Here is a 20953-nt window from a genome sequence, read left to right as displayed (position 1 = left end):
ACGTTGGTGTGTCATATATAAGCGCCGTGTAAGTATGAAAATGTATGAAAGGCTGTGATTGTAATATGACCAAATGTGAAAAGGTTTAAGTTTGGAAAGTTTGCCTTTTACATTTGATAATTTCACTGTTATTGCAGATCTATAGAATTAAAATATATGGATTTCTGCAGTCTAACCCCTATTTGCCACACCTCCCCCTTCCATCAATTGTCTGGGCTTATTTACCATTTTCCTCTTCTCATCCCAATCTAAATTGGAAAAAGACTTCTAATTTTCCTGGATTTGGCGTCGGATTTAACGGCATTACATAGATTGGCTGGTGACACGACTCGGTATGTGGTCTGATTTTAAGAGTCGAGACAAAAGAAGAATTTGCATATTGATGAAAATCATTGCACTCCGAGGGGCGCCGAGGTTATAATTATCTCATAATCTGTGAAAATGTCAAAATATGGGTGGTGAACATTTTGGCATCAAAACACTTGGAATGACTCGCCGCTTTCAGACCCGACCGTTATTCCATAAGCCGTTGATGCAGCGCCGCTACGGTATTTTCCTGCATTTGTTTTCTGTTTATAATTATCATGTGAGTAAACAGATGTCTGTACTAAATCCTTGTCGTATCCAGGGTGGATAGATGAGATTATGGAAGCAGGCTAAAGCTCAATTATTTGCACAATATGTGATTATTTTTGCTGCTTTTATGCTGTGAAAATACACAAGAGGAATTCATTGCTGATGAGAAAAGGCTTGTTTGTGTCATTAAATCTTGAATAAAAATGCATGGAAATGTCCTGAGGTTACAATTCTGATCAAACTAATTAGATCAGGCATGAGCCTTTTCTTCTTCTTCTCCATTTGACTGTTGCGACGCGTGTCTCTGAGATCAGGTTGCAGGTATTCTCAGGTTTTTTTCTGGTATTAATCTGGAAACCCCTGAAGAAAGGTCTCCAGGAGGCGTCCTAATCAAATTGTCACACTGTAGAGCCCCACCTCATTTCTCTAAACCTGAATGTAACCCTGTGGAGGAGGCTAATTTCAGCTGCTCCTTGCATCCTCGATCTCATTCTTTGAGGAACAAACCACATCTCATTGTCAGGTCTGAACAAACACAGACCAAAGACCTTCACCTTTTGGCAGAGAAAAAGGACAACATTGAACTTAAATTTCTCTGCTCTGATGCAAAAACTGATCCCCGGCGCAATGGGAAGTGTCCAATACGTTGCCTGTCTGATGTTCTGGAAATATTGCAAGCATTAGGACATCTGCAAAAAGCAAATATGAATATGAGTCACTCCATAAACGGGAATAAAATCTCCAGCACTTTTTCTAAAAAATTGGGACCAGTACCCAGATCTGGCAGTCTTTGGGTGTTACCTCTGCTCTCTATGCCAGGCGTGTCAAACCTTCAACTTTTAGATGTGCTCCAGATTTAACACACCTGGCTCAAAGGGTTTAATTGTCTCCAAACCCGATAGAAACCTGATCCACTGATTCAGGTGTATATTCGCAGTAGAGAGACATATGAAGACTGCAGGTTTGCGCTGTGGTGTGACGCTGTTGGTCTGATTCAGAGATCTGATGACCTTTCTGGCCTGGACTCACCTTTCCAATCCTAATTTGCATCAAAATATTCAGTGACATTGCAAAATGCTCTATGCCTCATTTGAATTGAAATTTAAAACATAAATAAATGAAGCCGGTGGAGAGACATGTGGTCTACAATCAGCGCACCCACCGCCAGATTTATTCCCCACATTTTCTCTTCTCCTGGGATTTTACTTGAAATGAAAAACACCAAATAAATTTGGGATCCAGTTAACGGTGAAATTCTTTCTTTGCTTAGGACCTAGACCTTCTAGTGCCTTTTTAATAATTTCTCTCGTTTTCCCTTTCTCCTTTGCATACCTTGCAGTTTTCTGGAAATTTGTGGCGCATAGAAGCTGAATGCTGCTCCCCCGTGCTCGGTTCTGGTTGTGGGGACGCTCTCGGCTTGAATCGCTCCCATCCAAAGTTTCTCAATTGCAACATGTTTCCCTATTTTGACGGTGCGAAGATTTTGTGTCAGTTGAAATGGCGACTCTTTGATTTTTTTTCCTTTTGCTCGTTTTGGGAGGCAAAACAGGGAAACTAACTGCTCCATGCATGCAGTCCAGTAATCATTCACGATTCACCATCAGGTTCTGCAGTGTCAGCTCGTCTCGGCCAAAACCGAGTCAGCTTGCTGAGACGTGCTCGTCAATTTGAACCTTGAATGAGTTTGAAACAAAAGCAAGACTCAAACTAACTCATCATGGCTGGATGCTCTCAGAACTGATGTGTTTTTGTTTATTTTTGTTGTTTGTTTGTTTTTTAAACCTGAATACAGGTTGTAAACTGAGTATTTGACAGATGTGTGTGAAGCAGTAGTAACATCTGGAAGTGGGGAATGTCATCTGAGTGTAATAATGATGCCTCTAGTGGATAAAACTGCAGATCTAAGCCCCTCTAATGGACTCGCTCTAACAGTTACAGGAAGGTGAGCATTTAAGGAATAAAATGTCTTTCTTCCTTTAATAACCAGTCTCATTTTGCATGCAAATCTTCCCATTGTCCTTTTACTGGCAGACAGTAGTAAATCGATTGACCTGGCCCCTCTCCTCTCTCTCTTACCTTCTTTTAGTGGCTGTAAAAGAAAAGAATCGATGGGGGAAATGTCCTGAAACAGTCGATGGAGAAGCCATCTGGCCCCCGGTCGTCCTCGGAGGAGAGGGGGGGTCGGGGGGGAGCCTCGTCTCCGTTCCCCCGGAGACGAGGAGGAAGTGGCCTCCACGCCGTGTGGCTGTTGCATAAGGCAGAGGCAGGTGGAGGCGTTTTTCCGGGCTTATTTTTAGGCCTGCTCCTTGATTTGACTTGGGCGCAGCGGAAATAACGACTTTACGGCCCTCTGGTTACCATGGCGGTGACTGGTAAGGCGCTCGTCTTCAAACATCTCGCCTATTTTGATGAAAACTTTTGACGCCTAATGCTCTTTGTTTACTTGTCGATACAGACGCTGGGTTTTTTTCTCCAGTTGAATTTGGGTTTCAAATCTGTGGCCTTTAATTATCCTTAGTTGTTCCTCTAATAATCAACACTTGCAAAGGCAGCGGCATTTGCATTCAGTGCAAATGCGTTAAACCGAACAAAAAGGAAATTAAGCCAGAAGAAAAATGAATAATAATCAGTTTTGGACAAAAAAAAAAAAATATCCCCACTCTTTGAACATTTACACGCTGTCAAACTGCAAACCTAGACTAATTAGTGTATTATCCAACAGATACCGCATAAGAAAAGGCAGTACATGCATGTATAGGAAAGGAAGCAGGAGAAAAATAAAAGGTTGTGCTGTACATTTTGTATTCAGCCCTCTAGTCAATAGTTCACCTTTTTGCTGTAGTGCAGCTGCAAGACTTTAGTTGTATATTTCTTATCAGAATTGCAGATGTAGGCATTGAAATTGGGTTTTCATTTTCATTTTAAATGTACTTATTTTTATCTATTTCAAATAGCATGACAGTATGAAATAACACACATGAAAAGGCAATGCAAATGACACATATATTTTTGTGCTATAATATCAAAATGCTTGAAAAACTATCGGACTCTTGTTTGCTTGTCTGACGAATGCTCTTCTTGCTCAACATGTCGTATTGTGTTTTGGCACATTTGCAGTGGAGCCATAAACTTTCCATTTGTAGATGACTATTTGAATGGTTGCTTGGAAAGTGTCCAAACCCATTCACAGTATTTCATATCATAACAACACTGACCTACTCTCTGCGTTCCCTGATGTTCTTTAGCAAACCTTCGCAGAACGGCTGCATATATCTAGAAATGGATGGAGACTGTTTGGTAGCTCATCGACCTCCGAAGGCAATTTGTTGCACTGGACTGAATTTATGACAGGCTGCTTGATGGGAATTTGGTAGCACTACTGTTGCCTTGCAGCAAGAGGGTTCTAGGTTTGAATCCCAGCCTGAGGTGAATGTGTGCAGAGTTCGGCTCTTCTCCCTGTGTATGCGTTGATTCTGTCTGCGTACTCCGGTTTCCTCCCACAGTCCAAAAATGTGAAACAACCAGTTTCTCCGAATTACCCGTTGGTTTAAGTGTACTGGTTGTTTTTGTCTGTGTTGCCCTGTGAGTGGGAACCTGTTCAGGTTGTACCCCACCTTGACTGCTGGGCCAGACTTTAGAAAGGGCTTCTTCTTCTTCTTTTTTTTTTTTTTTTTTTACATAAATGCATGTTTTGCAAATATTGTACTATGTTTAAAAAATATTGTCCCAAAGCAGTTGAGTTCTGCGTTTTTGATTTTTCTAAATATAAACACTACTCAAGTATTTGAAAATGATTAAATTAAAAATCTAATTTCATAGGAAGAAAGTGGAGCCACAGTCCAGTGAACGCATTAGTTCATATCCGCTGACGTACAGATATACCTATGAATGCACTTTGAGTTGCATTAGTTTAACAAATGTACTTTTGGGGATTGGGCACCAAACCTGGCTGTGGCTCTGGGCCCCACATCCTTCTAAATCCGGCCCTACTGGCAGACTGTCTTAGAATATATTTATATAAAATTTGCACAATTTACGGCTGCCTAACACCTGAACCTGGGACCACACCTCCAGCTAATCTGAACTGTATCAAATTATGAAAGGAAATTTCTACGTAGCTTGAGATATAAGACGATTTGAATTGTTGGGCCAAATGTGGATCTGATGTCTGACATTGGATCTGATGTCTGACATTTGAGAGACGTTTCCACACGAAGCGCTTGTTGCTCCGGGAAAAGAGTTTTGCATAAATGTATGCAAGAAATTCAAGAATAAAATTTAAAGTCAAGGTTCTTAAAATTAGCAATTGGTTTCAGTAAATTACTAAAAGTTGTATTAATTACCCATTATCTCCTTGCTTGCTTGATGAAGTCTCAATGTAAGATTTTAGTGGCTGAATGTAGTGAAACCATTTGAAAACATTTTTTTAAGCAAATTTGTAAAGTACATTGGTAAATTATGCGTGCTTTTTAAAAACAAAACATTTTGACAGTTTTTTTTCCAAATCAAAACTTAATAATGTGTGTATTTTTGCAAAATCACATTTTTGCTGTAGGGTATATCTCCATCTATAGCCAGATTGTTTCTCCATTATTCTTTGGACTAAACTCAGACTGGATGGGACGTTCGGGTCTCAATGTGATTTTTGTCTGAACTTTGACTATGAATGTTTTTTGTTCTGAACCTGCAGGTCAGACTGTTTGCTAAAGAAGCTCAGATATCTTGCTACTCCTTCTTAGCGGCGATGGTGGAATGAAGAGTTGACCGCTGTCCCGTTGTGGAAGGTGAAAGGCCTCGGTAGTGCAGCTATTGTCATATCCGTTTCTACCATGAATTAATAAATTGAACTCTGCGCGATGTTTAAAAAATTCGGGCTTTTACTTTATGACTTAACTCCATTTTAAACCTCTCTGTGACCCGCCTGCTTGCGTTTTGCGACGCCGGTCACTCTCTGACCATCAGATCTAAGAGAATGATAACCTTAGAGGTTCCCTAACAAAACAAATGTATTGATACTGAGATCTGGCTGCACACAGGTGAGCTCTAATTTCATTACCAAGTGATTTCTGAATTGGTTGCGCCTTAACTTTACGGGTGTCAGAGTAAAGGGGGTGATGGAGCATTTCTCTCAGATCTCTGATGGTGAGAATCGCCCTGAAAACTGCGTGTCGTTTTTCAACATGACTTCGTCTTCGTTGTAGCAAACAAGTTAAAAATAAAGGCGCGTTTCAGCTTTCGCAGGGCGTCGTGTAAACGTCTTAAATTACACGACGGCTAACTTGCACTCTTACTTAACTTGTAAGTTAAAAAAAAAAATCATTGATTGAAGGAAATTTAAGCTCCCAAGTATTTTAAGCATTCAAACTGCACTTTTTGCTCTATTTATTATCCAAACTGTCACGTTTGGATATCCCATCTCATGTCATCTGGTAGCTGGAAAGCAGAAGTGATGAAACGGAGAGTCAACACTTCCAGTGATGTGTGTGTTCATAGAGTCGGGGAAGAGAAATGAATAGTTCTACAACTAAACAAAACAAAACGTGCTTTTGTTGCATTTTTTTATTTCCACTCTCAACAACAAAAAGAAAAACCTCTCGTCAGCTGAGCAGGAGGGCGGACTGAGCCGAGCTCTTCCTCCCACGGAGTCGCTGCTCTCCACGCAGGACGTAAACCACAGGAAAACCACACGAGGGATCTGAGCTGAGGCGCTCGCGCCTCCCGAAACAACAACGCAGCACCTTTTCTTCTTCTTTTACACCGCCGATTCTTCTTCTTCTCCTCCTGACTCTCACCTCCGTCTTTCCGCTGAATCACACTTTCGCCGCAGCTGCCGACTTCCCGCTTCTCGCCTCTTCGCCCGTGCAGCCTGTTGTGACTGAGAGAGGAATGCTGCTGCTTTTATATAGGCCTCTAAAAATAACTCACCCCCTTCGCTGCCATCTACAGCGAGACCGACGTGCCCACGCAGCCAATGGCGCGGCTGCGTCCCTCGAAGCGCCGCCCACCGCCTCTGTTTCAGCTCCTCCTTAATTGGACGGGAGTGACATCATCAACCCTATTTGCCTTATAAGGTCACGCGTGAAATTGAGTGACAGGGTGGCTCCTCCCCATGAACTCCCGTCCGCTTCTCCGCGCCGGGGTACAGTCTGCTGCTGGAGGAGCAAACCTGGCAACCTGGCAGCTTTCGGACGGAGCCCGATCGGCAATCTGGCAATGCGGAAATAGATCTGGCACCCCCGGATTGAGGAGAGAAGGCGTGACAGAGCGAGCTGGAGGAGTAGAGAGAGAGAGAGAGAGAGAGAGCTGGGATTGCGCTGACAAAGATCAAATAACACACACTTTCTACCCACGTTGCCGTTTCTCGATTTTTTTTTTTTTATTAAAGTGCTCAGGTGCGCGCTCGTCCGCACCAGCTCGCGCTTTTCCTCCAGCTTTTTGTGGTTTGTTTTGTCCACGCTGAGACAGAAAGAGGGGGGGAAAAAAGAAGAGAAAAGAAGAAGTGCGTTTTTAATCGCCTCTATTCCGGACTTCTTTACTTTGACTTCTTTTTTTTTTTTTTTTTTTAACCCTTTCCCCCTTTTCCCTTCCTCGTCAACCATGGATGTTTTGGCGAATTACAGTATTTTCCAGGAACTCCAACTCGTCCATGACACTGGTTATTTCTCGGCGATGCCTTCCCTGGAGGAGAACTGGCAGCAGGTCAGAGATGATGCGCTTTTTATTTCTTCTTCTTCACCCGTCTCTTTTTAAAACATTCACAAACTGAAATAAATGTCCTGAGTGCGCAAGTTTGATGTTTTCTGTGCGGGTTTAAAAAGTGGTTGTTGTTTTTTGGGGTTTTTTTGCATTAGGAGGGGAGTCGCTGCTGAGCCCCGTGTTAGTTGCGTCTTTTTTTTTTTTTTTCCCCTTCTCTCACTCACATGGAGCACCGCGAGGTCCGCTGACAGGAGAAAAACACGCACACAGAGGGGAAAGGGAAGGGGGAGGATACATCCATGCGCACCAGTGGCACAGACTGGCAACGTTTAGAGAGGAGAAAAGTGCGCGTAAACACTCTGCGCGGTGTTTACGCGCACTCCAGAAACAGGAACGTGTCCGTGGTCCTCCGGCGCAGCGACCCTTGGTTTAATTAATCTTCCCTGATTATCAGTGTAAAAGCGGGAGCATGACGCGTTTCACGTGCCCGGACTGGATGCGCAAAACTCCAGAATCCGATTTTTTCCTTTTTGTTTTTTTTACAGAAACTGTCATTTTTAATTCCGCTTAAAAGATTCCCACGTGCATTTAGATCCGGGCTTTGACTAGGTCATTTTAATAAATGAATGTGATTTGATGGACTGTGGGGTCCCATCAACAGCTTTCCCAGTCCGTTAGGCTACGTAAGCGTTCCCACAGCATCATTCTTCCGCCACCGTGTATCACCATGGGGACGGTGTGTTCGTTGTGATGCGCAGCGCTGGTTTTCCTCCTCACAGAACCTTTTTGGATCTTGGCCATGAAGTTCAGGTTTGGTCTCATCTGATTAGACTGCCTTCATCCTGATGCTAGCTGCATCCAGCAAATTGAGCTCCTTGCTGGATCCTGATCCAGTGAGCCAGTGGGTCACTGGATCGTCCTGGATTCGGTTCGTCCTCCTTCCCGCTCCCATCCATTTCCCTCCGCAGCATGATGCTGCCACTCCCGTGTGCCATGCTGGGAGGGTGTGATCAGAGTTGATGCTCCCGTCGACTCTGATCAGAGTCGGAGGAAACGGCTGAACTAAAAAGCTGGAAGCGGCAGCATCTGGTGACTGGCCACGTTGGTTGCTTTGCGATTTTTGTCATCACTTTAAAAAATATATATATATTTTTTAACAAGCTGTAGCTTATTGAGTAAAAGTGGCAGCGAAAGCGAAGCGATTCTGCGTTCTTGGTTCCATGCTGATGATGGGGGCTGCTGGGGAAATGAGCGCGTTTTCCTCCTGGAGGCTGATGCTGCTCTTTGTGTGACTGATGTGATCAATAGGAGAGTCTGTCAGCCTGGTATGTTTGGGATTATCCTCCGAGACACAAAACACACAAGCTGTAGGAGACGGACACGTGCCTAATAGGAATTGACTTTTTCTTAAATAATACATCCACACCTGCCACTGTTTGTTTGCAGATAATGCTGCTGAATAATGCATGTCAGCCGCCACGACATTCAGCTGACAGGGCAAGTTAGGCTGCAGACTGCTTTATAACCTGCTATTTAGGCACTCGAACCTCCTGCCACTGTGTTTCATGTCGAATTGTTTACCCGCTTGATTGGGACCTCATTTTATTTCAAACGCTTAGTTTTTGTTAACTTGAGACAGATCATGTGAAGCCATGTGAATACAACATCTCTCCTGGGCCTGTGTGTAGCATCCCATCTCCTCTGGATTGTCAGTGTGTGTGTGTGTGTGTGTGTGTGTGTGTGTGTGTGTGTGTGTGTGTGTGTGTGTGTGTGTGTGTGTGTGTGTGTGGGTGTGTGTGTGTTTATGAAACATGCACATGGAAATTGTTGCAGTGTTGGATGAAGCAGAAACTACATGCTTCCTCTCACACACCAATTAAGTGCTGCTTCATCCTGGATTCAGTGCAAACGTCTCACTTTGCTACCCTTTATTTGTGTTAATTGTTTAGTGTAAACAATAATTTCAGGTGTAATAAAAAAATTTTTTTTAAATCTAAATGAACTGGTTTACTTTCAGTTTGGAGTCTTGTGCTACAGATACTGAACGCATATCTTCAAAAATTTCACGTGCATATTGCTGAACTACTTCATGACCAACTAGTGATGCAATAGATTTCATAATGCCCTCCATGCTTTTCTAGGTTGATTAATGATTAATCCCACAGCAGTTGCTATGGCAACACTAACAAATAGCTGCACATCCTGTTTGAGAGCCATCTGGTTGGCCGTGTTTTCAATCAGGCAAACAAAACGGAAACTAAGTATTCCTCATCGTATATGTCCATTTTCCATCGGTGGCAGGATCGGTCCATGACAGGACAGGAGACACGGGACAGACGACCAGGCGCACACACATACACACCATTTGTATGTGTTCATCCACTACAGCGAACAAATAGGTGGATGAAAAGTACACAAAAAGACTTTAAGCATGATTAGAAAAAAATATGAAAGCTCCTCAATCTAGGGCTTTAAACATGTTGGACATATTCGATTTTTTCACCGGGACAACATGATTGAGGATTTCGAATCTGGTAAAATAAGAATTACATTTGCATTAATGACTTGTTTGAAGGGGAGATCCTGAAATCATTTGGTCAGATTCAGCAGAAGTTCGGGTTGACGACATCTGACTTTCATTGATTTTTGCAGGTGCTAAGTTACCTGACGTCCCACATTGAATGGTCTCTTCTTGAATCACGACCTGCTGATTTCATAAAGACCACGAAAGAAAAGCAGTCGGATAAAACTGTGTCAAATCTGGATAAACGATGATCGAGAGCAAGTGTGTGAAAATGGACACAAACTGACTGACAGTGCAACATGGAACGAATTTTGTTGGAAACTTAATAGTTGGATATTTGAAAACACCATGTGTCATTTCAAATTTTGATGAGACCAAATCAACTTTGTGCTGGAGACGATGTTGGGGATCACGCTCATGTCTTTTGGGATGGTCCAAAGACATTTCTGGCTGACATTATTGTTCTTCAGCAGCCCTGCCAGAGTCCTGACTTGCATCTAGTGGAAAACCTCAACAGGGAGCCAAAGATTAGGGTGATGGAAAGGAAGCCTCCTCCTCCCAGTGACTCGCTGCTCATCTCCAAAGATAAACGACAGTTGGTTATCCATCAAGCTGTTTAGTTTGAAAACTTTTGATTGGTTTTCTTATTCGTTTTTTTTCTTTTTTTTCTCATAGTATATGAAATAATATCCTGCTTGCTTCAAGGATATGCTTATGACATTAGACACATCGCAGGGAGAGAGAGAAAGAGAGTTCTGGCCATTTTCAATACACTTAATTCAGGTTTGCTTACTGTGCAAACAGCGAAGGAAATGCTTAGCAAGAAATCCCAAGATGTCTTCCTGGCAAGAAAGTTGTAATATTTTAGATAGATTTTGGATACCATTACTTGACCTGAATTGCTTGTTCGGAGCAATTCCATTGGTTTATGGCTTTGCTAATAGGATGTTTGTGCTAAGTTAGGCTAACAATGTTCTGGGAGGCCCTCTGCAGAAAGACGAGACTGCTCTTGGAAAGCCACTCCTTCATGCCACTCTTTGTTTCTGTCGGCCTGTTTGGAAATAAATCCTACAGTTTAGCAGGTTTTGACTTTTATTTTTCTCAGCGTCGAGCATTTGTGGTGCATTTTTGCAGTTTTGAAGTGTGGATTATTCTCTGTCATCGTAGCTTGAAGGAGTAGAAAAAAAAAATGTTTTTTTTTTTTTTTTTTCGAATGCGTCTGCACTAGCTGCGACAGACAGGGACCTGGCACACCCGCATTTTTTCCACTCTTGTTCCTTCTGTCTCTTGCTATTCCCTCATTTACTCCATCGTTCAGAGGCTTACAAACACACACATCACACACACGCGCATGCGCGCAAACACAAACCAACACTCACGCGCACACATGCGCACATGCTTGGCTGGCATGCACTAATGGAAAGCTAAGGTCTGGCAGGACTCATCCCGCCACTTTCGACAGTAATTGGCCGTTTGCTGTCAGACGGACAGAACCACACACACACACACACATGCATGCGGACACGCAGTCAGACAAACAACACGCACGCTCTGGCAACCTGATTTGTGGCTATCATTTATCTCTCAGGGCTTTGTGTCCTCGTGCAGCCTTTTATCAGCTGCTGCTTTGCATCACGGTAACAGAAGCAGGGAAAAACAGCACCCTTTGTCTTACCTGCCTGCCATTTTTGTTGCATTTGACAGCGTCCTGTGTGTAATTGCAGCATCTTTCTGCATTAGGACTGAAGTGATGGGCTTTTGGGGGGAAGGAGGGGATCTGTGCGCCTGTGCGGAGTGGTCAAGGATCAAACTCAGACTTCCCAATTAGGAGTAATCCATTTATTCCACAGTAGAGCCGCTCGGAGGTCTGATGAGAAACAGAGGGAAGTAGAGAAAGCGAAAACAGAGGGATGTTGAAAGTGTAATTGAAGTAGATGTGGATGTTTTAGAGCTGCATTTATAGGCTCTGTCTGTGTGTCTGTGTGTGTGTGTGTGTGTGTGTGTGTGTGTGTGTGTGTGTGTGTGTGTGTGTGTGTGTGTGTGTGTGTGTGTGTGTGTGTGTGTGTGTGTGTGTGTGCGTGTGCAAGGTTTGCAGGTATCTATTTAAAAGTGTTGCGTTGCTTTAAACCGGCTGACTCGAGTATCTTTTTCTCATCTTGTCTGCTAGTTTACATGCTGTGTGTGTCTGTAGTTCTTTTCCAGCGTATTGATTTATTTGCTGTGGAGTCATTACAGCACTCTGCTAGACCAGCCGGTTCTGTGTTACAGGGAAACCTTGCCTGCTTTTGTCCAGGAAAGGCTACAAGCCTAGATCTTGTTTCTTCAATGCAATCGGACAGTGTGGTAGTGCAAATGGTTTAAAACAAAAAACAGTATCCAGTCCTATCCGGTTCTGTTTCCCAGTAAAAGAAACGCTCACATATTTCTAACACGTGCGATTTTCAGAAGTGGGAAAAGTCCCTTTTGTCAGTCCTTTTCGGTGCAGCTTGTTATCGTTTGGAGCAACAATGTGGCAAGCCGGCGACTGACTCACAATAAAACGGATATTAAATTAAAAGGTTCAATGTTTATTCGACTGGGAGGTGTGTTTTTGACTGGAAGTGACACAGACTCCGTATCATTTCTCCGACAGTTTTTATGTGCACGTTATGTTCACTCTCTTGCCAATTACAAACAGAAAAACCTTCAATGGTGTTACAGCAATCATATATTTTGTGAGTAGATTTTTGTTTGTTGTGTTTTCTTGTATTTTTCTCATCACACTAAATCCACTGATTCTCTGAGGACGTCTTGGCTGCTTCGTAATGCAAAATCAGAACTTTGCGGACATTTAATGGGAACGGTATTTGGAGTGTAATAAATGCAGTGATATATTTACATAATGTTCACAGTATTCTAACAGCTTGAGGCGAAAGCTGCGCGGCGGTCTGGGGGTTGTGCTGTCAACATCACGGTGCAGTTTGCATTGAAAAGGATCGAGAGGCTTGGACCAGTGTCATGTTTCTCGAGCAGATCCAGGAGAGAATATCGTCGGACGTTATGGAGAGATGCTTCGACAACTAACCTAAATTTGCTTTCCAGCCTCATGAATACCATTTCTTGAACCTTCCTCTTTCCATCCTGCGTCTTTGAACACATTAACACATCTCAGGGCTTTTTAAGGTCAACACACACACACACACACACACACACACACACACACACACACACACACACACACACACACACCACACACAGACACACACACACACACACCCACCACACACACACACACACCCACACACACACACACACACACACACACACACACACACACACACACACACACACACAAAAATTAAAAACTAGACCTACTGTATTATTTATTTCAAATCTGTAAAATATATACAGCTTCCCAATCAGTACAGTACAACATGCATGTCACAATTCCAGGTAAGACTTATAAGCAAACACAATAACGACAATAAAATTTAAAAAAAAAACAGAACTGACATTCAAAATGGAGTTTTTACTCGTCTATCCTGTGTTGTTTTCTGGGCTTTTAAAGCATAAAAGAAAGTTAAAACTCCTGTCTGCTTGTGTTGCAGCAATAAAAACATCCAAGCCAAACTGCATCATGGTCACTGAGCTCTGACAGAATACTGCTTACAGATCTCTAAAGTAAATGAAAATAAAACAAACCCCCAGCAAACCAGCGGAGTGTCCAAGCTGCAGAATACGCTTGCAGGCTGTGCAGCTACTCATGCATACCGTCTGCTTTTTCTTTCTTTTTTTTTCTCTTCTGCCCTCCTTCTCATCTGCTCTGCAACCTGTTGACCTGCTGCAGTGACCACTGCATGAACCGTTCTCTCTCTCTCTCTCTCTCTCTCTCCCTTTTTCTTTCTCACTCTGTTTGCCTCTCTCGCTCTCTGCCCACGGCTTGAGGCGGGCTCGGGGAAGTTTGACAAGATAATGAATCGCCATGCATGCTGCAGTTTTTCACATTTCACAGCCCAGTAACTCTGGGGATGGAGTGAAGGGTGGAGGGGTTTGGGGCAGGGACGGAGGGGCGCTTGGTAAGAGAAAGAGGACGAGAGATGCCGAAAACACCTGCAGACAACATAAAAGCGCAGATTAAAGTTGGTCAGAAAAGCCGAGACTTTTGGACCTTTTCTCTCTTTCTGCCCTCCTTTGGTGTGTGTCTCACAGTTTGCCCCGGGTTGGCACACACACACACACACACACACACACACACACACACACACACACACACACACACACACACACACACACATATATGCAGTTATGTAATTGTCTGCGGAGCACAGCTGCTTTGTCATAGTCACAGCAGATAAAAAAAAACCATGAAGCCGGGGAGAGAAACAAAAGAATGTAGAGAAAAAAGATGGAAGTGTGAGAGCAGCGCAAGACGAAAGGTGAAAGAGGTCGACGAATAAAAAGCTCCTCTTCGTGCGCTGAGTGATGAGAGAGAGAGAGAGAGATGGAAATGTGGCTCTTTTTAAACGTGGGAAAATGTCCTTTCATCGAGTGAACTCCAACTTTACTCCAGTGCTCTCGTGTTGCGTGAAGCAAAGCATACTTCAAATTAAAATCGCAGAAATTCAGCGTCGATGTCTCTGAACATACTTCTGCGGAGGGGGACGTCTTACGGCATTTTCTCATTCGGATGGTGAGCTTTTGGACAACTATGTCGATCCCCGGCATCGTCCTAGTTAAAGCGCATCGATCGTGGTAATCTTGGAGAAAACTTCTTCCTGTCCAGCTACGTTTGAATGAAAGCCTCAAGAGTCACAAAAAAACCAAACTAAAAAAAAAAAAAAAAAAAAGAAAGAAAAGTGGCATCGATGCATCAAATTACATCTTGAGATGATATCTAAGTGTGCTAATGCGTTTGTTGCCACGCTGCTGCTTGGAATCTTAAGATGGCCTCCATTTGCACAGCAGCAGAGCTGCATAAAAACACAAAAACATGCAAATGAGTTTATTTGTAATATTTTTGAACTTGAATCCACTTTGCGAGCTTGAGCACAAAAATATATGCTTGACTTTTCAAGCATGTTTTTGGACTAAATGCATGAGGCTTGGGATATGACACCTAATACAATATTTCATATTGTTTAACTGCATTATTGCACACTTTGACAAATTGATATGAACTGAGATTTGCCACGTTGTGCTTCTCAGAGGTACAACATCCTCTGGAATCAAAAGTTTTCATTTGGAAAGTTGGAGCTTTCTCTCCAACGCCGACCTCCAAATCCAATATGGCTGCTTAGCTTAATGCATCACGTCTTCGGTGACGACCTGTTGGTGACGACCTGTTGGTTTGCACTTCCAGTGATTCGGATCTCATCTCATTAGTCGCCCTGCGTGGTAAATAATAACTTGGAAAATTATTCTTTTGCAAGAATAAAATGTGGAAAATCGCATTTAGGCGGCTGATGTCGCCGGCTGTAGTGAGACAAAGACCGCAGACTTTGAAGGTAAATGAAATTCTGAACTGAAGTTTCTTGATTAGCTAAAAGAAACAAAAAAAATCTTGTGTATTGCTCCGTCATCTAAAGCTGAAAAGGGATGAATCGAAGGATAAACTTTTAATCCATAAAGAATTATTTTTCCATTGATAATGCTGGTTATAAATATTTCTTCATTCCTTTTTCTCTGTTTTTGCAGGGTGATGGGGGGGATTATGAGGTAAAGACGCTGTTGTTGTCTTCAGCTCATAATTTCCAGCCGCTCGCGTCAAAACCCGCCGACGGTGTCCTGGGAGCCCGAGATTCAGTGAGTGAATAAGGCAGAGATTAGATAAGAAACTGAGCAGTCAGACTGAAACGGCAGGAAGGCAGAACAAATGAACTGCACTCGTGATGGAGAGAGAGAGAGAGAAAGAGAGAGAGAGAGAGAGCTTACGCTGTGAAAGCTATAGTCCTGATCTTTCAAGATGAGTGCCTTTCTCCAGCTCTATTCACCACGGAGCCCGATTACTACAGTTTATAAGGAGATTTACTCATTCATCTCTGCATGCTTGGAGCACACACACGGGATATCTGTTATTGTGAAGCGACTCGTCCTAATGGGTCTCATGTGGTTCCGATTTGCTGCGTTTTTTTTTTTTCCTTTTCCGACCAAAAGCCCCGCATTTTAGGAACTGCGCTGTTCTGGTTTACAACCTGCTGTTTGATAAAAAAAACAACAACAACAAAACAAAGATGAATAAATATCGTCAGTTCCGTCACATCTCGGGGAGACGAATACGTTCAGCTCTGCTTGTCTTGAAAACTTGTTGCAGGGGGACGACTGCTGCTGGAGCGAAAAGAGAATGGAAAACGATGTTTGTACTACTTTAGAAATTAATGATGACACAGTTTTGTGAACATGGATTGTGGCAAATAACGGCTTTTAAGGGTTTAACTGAACAGTTTTGGGGTAGGAGGTTGATTCAGAATAAAAAATAAAAATCAAGCAAGAAAAATGGATTACTTGAAGAGAACAACAGGAGGAAAACCTTTCACCCCCAACTAAACACTTTACGACAATTCTCCGTCATGTTGCTCAGAATTTAAAACTGTATTATTTTTTTCTGTCAAATCAAACACCCAGTAGTGTTTGATTTATTCACTTTCATTATCAGCAGTCAGGGCTGTGATCACAGGCTCAGGTGTGTTGAGTCTTTTTTGTCTCCACATCCTGCTGAGCCGGTGTTTGCCGATCAATTGGCTCAGGGGTGAAGCCTTGTGACCTCCCACCTCACCCAAACAGCCCTTTTTGTCTGGGAACAGTTGACATTTTTAAAGGTAAATACATGTCGGTGACTCAGACCAGCATGGAGTAGAGGAGGCTTTGTCCTCCACTGATGAAAACACAAACAGTCGGCGTCGGATGCGCTTCCTCTCTCCGCTTCTGCTTCCTCTCTTTTGCAATCGCAAGAGCAGAAATGCTTCCAACACGTAGCGCTGCTGGATGTGAATTTATCTTAGGAGAACACTTCGCTTTACTTTTGCTGCTGCTTGTGTGCGTTTTCCTCTTTGTAGAGCCGGTGAAGAGGCTGACTTCATCTGCGATTTTAATATTTAAGCCCCTCTGTGTGTGAGAGATGAGATCATTCAGTGTGCAGAGGATGTTGCACACCATGAATGTGCAACATCCTGTGTTTGTGTGTGTGTGTGTGTGTGTGTGTGTGTGTGTGTGTGTGTGTGTGTGTGTGTGTGTGTGTGTGTGTGTGTGTGTGCGCCCGCTAGCTTGCCAAGGCCAACAGGATACACACGTGTCCTCGCGTTTATCTTCAGATCTGTCCAATAAGACGAACCCAAACTATCAAGAACACACAGATCAATTCAACTGTGACTAGAAACAAAAACCTGTCTGGTTCGGTGACGATGCAAAGCATTTTCATTTCAGTCTCAGAGAAAAATAATACAAGAGCATTCCTGTAAAGTTTACAGCATATATAAAGTCCAGCTTTCCTTCACCATCTGCCGGCTCTTTAACAGCGCAGTCCTCCGGTGTCCAGCTGTCTGCTTCATGACACAGACAAACATTTCCTGGTCAACAGTTGTGATAACGAAGCGGCTGTTTTCACGGGACGCCCTTCAAAAATAACACAACCTCCAAACCTGTGTTTGTCGCACTTGAGCAAAATTTAAGTTTTTTGAGGTTTTTGGACTCGTCGTCTATTTCTTCTTCAAAACCAGTTGGACCTTCGTTATAAAAACCAATCAGTAATCGTTTTACTGCGCAAAAATCTGTAAATCTCCCATATTTAGCCTATTTTCAAAAGTAAAGTGACATCCGTTCCAACCTCTGATTCTGACACGTCTTTTTTTCTTTCTTTTTTTTTTACCCAAATACATGAAAGACTGAATTAATTCTGAACTTATATCCACTTGATGTGAGTCGGTTTTCAGTAAAAAGTGAATAGATGTCATTGAATTCCTTATTTCACCTCTTATTGTTATGTTGCTGCATTTTGTCTCAAATAAACAGAAGAGAAGTAAAATACACACGTCCTGAGTCTGTTTGGGTTTAAAACGATCATTTAGACAAACAGGCTGATAATCTGTGTCATAAATGCTGTCAGCGAGTTTAATGGTTTTATTTAGCATTTATTTGCTATCACAGGTTTCAGGTTACGCCGCCCCCTAGGGGACATAGAGGATTTTTTTAATTTTTGCGTTCTGTTGCAATAATGCACTGATTAGAATAATTGAATACTGTCAGCTTTTCTGATAGCAGCCGTCATACTTTCTGCTGTTACATAATATAAATATCTGTTTTATGTCTTTTTCTGTAGTGCAGAAATGGACCACAAACCTAAATAGAAACTTTCCATAAGTAGGAGAGAAAGAAAAAAATACATCCAAACTATCTGGACTGTTTCTGAGTTATTGTCACAAGGTAATAAAATCGCCTAATAAAACTGTGTCGGTCTGAACAGTTTAAAGTTTTCATGTGCATTTCCATCTCGACCTGCCACAAGCAGACATAAACATGCAGTGAATAAATCAATTTTCTGTCAGTTTTTTTTATTTATTTATTTTTTGCACCAAACAGTTCAAAATAAACACATTTTCACTGAGACTCTTCAGTGAAAGTGTCAAACTTTAAATTGATATTTGTGACTGTATAGAAAATAGACCAGCAAATATTGCAGGATGCATATTGCAAGTTAATGCAAAAGAAAAATGTTCCCCTTAATCCTCCAGGGGGCGCTGTACCGGGTCAGTCTCTCACTCTGCCTTTTCGTCTCTTCCTGCGCCTGGTTAACGAACCGTTTCGTACTCGCGTATCCATTTGTGTGTCTTTGTAGTTTAGTGTGTTGAGTTAAATAGCACCTCAACAACTCAGTCGTCGTTTATAAATGCATTGCACAATATTTTCATGAGACTGTGTGTAAGACTCGTTCATTTTTGGCTTTGTTTCTCCTCGGAGTGACCTTCTGCAGGTTAGCGTTCGCCAATCTCCTCACCTGGATCTCCCACGCAGCAGACGGCTCCCTTTTGTGGCAACTAGAAAAAGTTAGGGTAGAAAAAAAAAAAAAAAGAATCAAAAACGCTAAAGGTGAAGGAGGCGAAACGAGCATCCATCATCTGGACCCGCTTGTCCTTGCACAGGCGCGGAGACCCAGCAGTCAGCGCAGCCGAGAGGCGGGACACGCCCTCACAGGGTCGCCAGTTCATCTCAGGCCAACACCACACACACACACACACAAACACACACACACACACACACACACACACACACACACACACACACACACACACACACACACACACACACACACACACTCACACACACAGGACAGACAACCACACACACACACAACTCAAGACACTTTCTACAGAGATCAATTAAGTTAATAGTCATGTTTTTATGGTGGAAGGAAGACGGAGTACTTCATGCAGCGTGCTAAATCCGTACAGTCACCCCCAGACTGGGATTCAAACCCAGGACCTTCTTGTGACAGTGCTGCACCGAACATGACTGTGAATATCCAGAAGTACCAAATGTTGCCATAACGTGTCAATTTCTTTTTTGTTTTATTGCCAAGCAGGAGTCAAAGTCGCACTGTAAGTGAGCCTGCATGAAAGCTCGTTGTGGAGAGGTTCCTTTGGGAAGTTGGGCTGAAAGTCGGGTGTGTGCGGCGGCGGTGGCGGCGCTACAGCGAAGGTGCGACTGTGACAAATGAGACGGAGCTGGACGGCAGCCAAAGCGTTGCCGCTGCATCATAGTGCACCTTTATTCAGGCACGACTGCGGCGCGTGTTCAGAGCGGGACAGTAAATGGGTCAGATGCGCTGGAGGAGAATGACCTTGGGAATTTTGGCCTGTTTCTCTTCCTGCCTCTGCAGAAGCACGCCTTTATGTCAGGCTGGGGAGGAAAAGGCGGCGGCTGACAGAATCAGAACCTCCTCCGCCTTCCTCCGAAACGTTGCCTCTGACAATACGGCACGTAATTTCCTTAAAATATCTCCACTGTTTTGGCTTACGATGGGCCCAGTAAGGTTTTCTACACCAAACTTTACGAAATATCTTGTCTTCCTGATCTCCAAATATCTCTTGAGTGTGTTGCGTGGCTAAAAATACAAGTCATTTTTAATATTTGGGCCACAGTCAGTCGGTTTCATAATTAAAACTTCTGAACCCGGCCAGCTGTGGACAAGGAGATTTCTTTTCATTGTCTGGCTCAACGGTGCCTTTCTTGGTGGACGGGGATATGTGGGTCGCCAGCTATTTTAATCCATTATGTTGCCAGGAATACCTGAGGGAGTGTGCAAGTGCTGCTGTGCGCGCGTTTGTGTGTGCGTGCGTGTGCGTGTGTGTGTGTGTGTGTGGATAAGTGCATTTCGGCTCTGAACTCACTGCTAAGTGTGTTTGAACAAATTGTCGGGGATAGTGCAAATTAGAAGTGTCTATGTGGGAAAATGTGATATTTTACAAATTGCAAACACATCAGTTTCTTTTTGTTTTGTTTTTACTTTGACAATGTTTGAGTAGCTTTTACTTCTGTTTACTCGAGTCTTTATTCTTTAAAAAAAAAGAAGAGAGAACTGTTTCAGAGAGCAGGTGACTTTTTTCTTTATTTTTATGGTTTTATCAGCGTATGAAGCCGTTGTTCGTTTGATCAAACCGTGCACATGTCATCGTCGACACCGTGTTTCTGTTGTTTCTTATGACAGCTCAAAGATAAGATAGTGATTAAAAATAAATATGACGCCGCCGCCTCCCCCTACCTCCCTTCCTCCGACCGTGATGTCACCCGGAGACACACTGCTTTTCCTTGAATGCATGATAGTTTGCATGTTTTTTTTAAGCTGTCATCTTGAGTTTCCTACTGATGCAGTACAGTCGAGGTGAAAAAATTAAAAACAACCAAGAAATACCTTTTATTTTATAGAAAATGGAAAAATGAGATTAAAAAGAACTGCTTCCATTTCCTGTAAATCAGCGTAAACACTTCTGTCATATTGTTATACTTTAATTTGATGCCAGTAATTATCCTAAACTTATCAGGATTTTGGTTTTGCGAAAATATATTACGGGTCAACTTAGTACTATGAATTGTTTTGAATAATAAACGCTTTAAATATCACTTCCCTGATGGGATGCACAAATGTCCCATAAGAATGCAGATTTATGGCAACCATGGAAAACTGTACAA

The 20953-nt window shown here is 42.8% G+C and overlaps 1 protein-coding gene across 1 annotated transcript in view; it reads left to right on the top strand.

The window, feature by feature from the left end:
- The first annotated feature begins 6704 nt into the window (after positions 1–6704).
- The window catches only part of klf7b (Kruppel-like factor 7b), a 69729-nt gene continuing 55480 nt past the window's right edge, over positions 6705–20953 (top strand). The window contains exon 1 of the mRNA XM_055031660.1: positions 6705–7275. Within this exon, the coding sequence (XP_054887635.1) occupies positions 7174–7275 (102 nt within the window). The 5' untranslated portion in view covers positions 6705–7173. The remainder of the gene's footprint in view (positions 7276–20953) is intronic.

Source organism: Poeciliopsis prolifica, unplaced genomic scaffold (genome assembly GCF_027474105.1).
Source record: "Poeciliopsis prolifica strain line A6 unplaced genomic scaffold, Auburn_PproV2 SCAFFOLD007, whole genome shotgun sequence".
NCBI classification, from domain to species: domain Eukaryota; kingdom Metazoa; phylum Chordata; class Actinopteri; order Cyprinodontiformes; family Poeciliidae; genus Poeciliopsis; species Poeciliopsis prolifica.
This window is presented reverse-complemented; position numbering and strand designations above follow the sequence as displayed.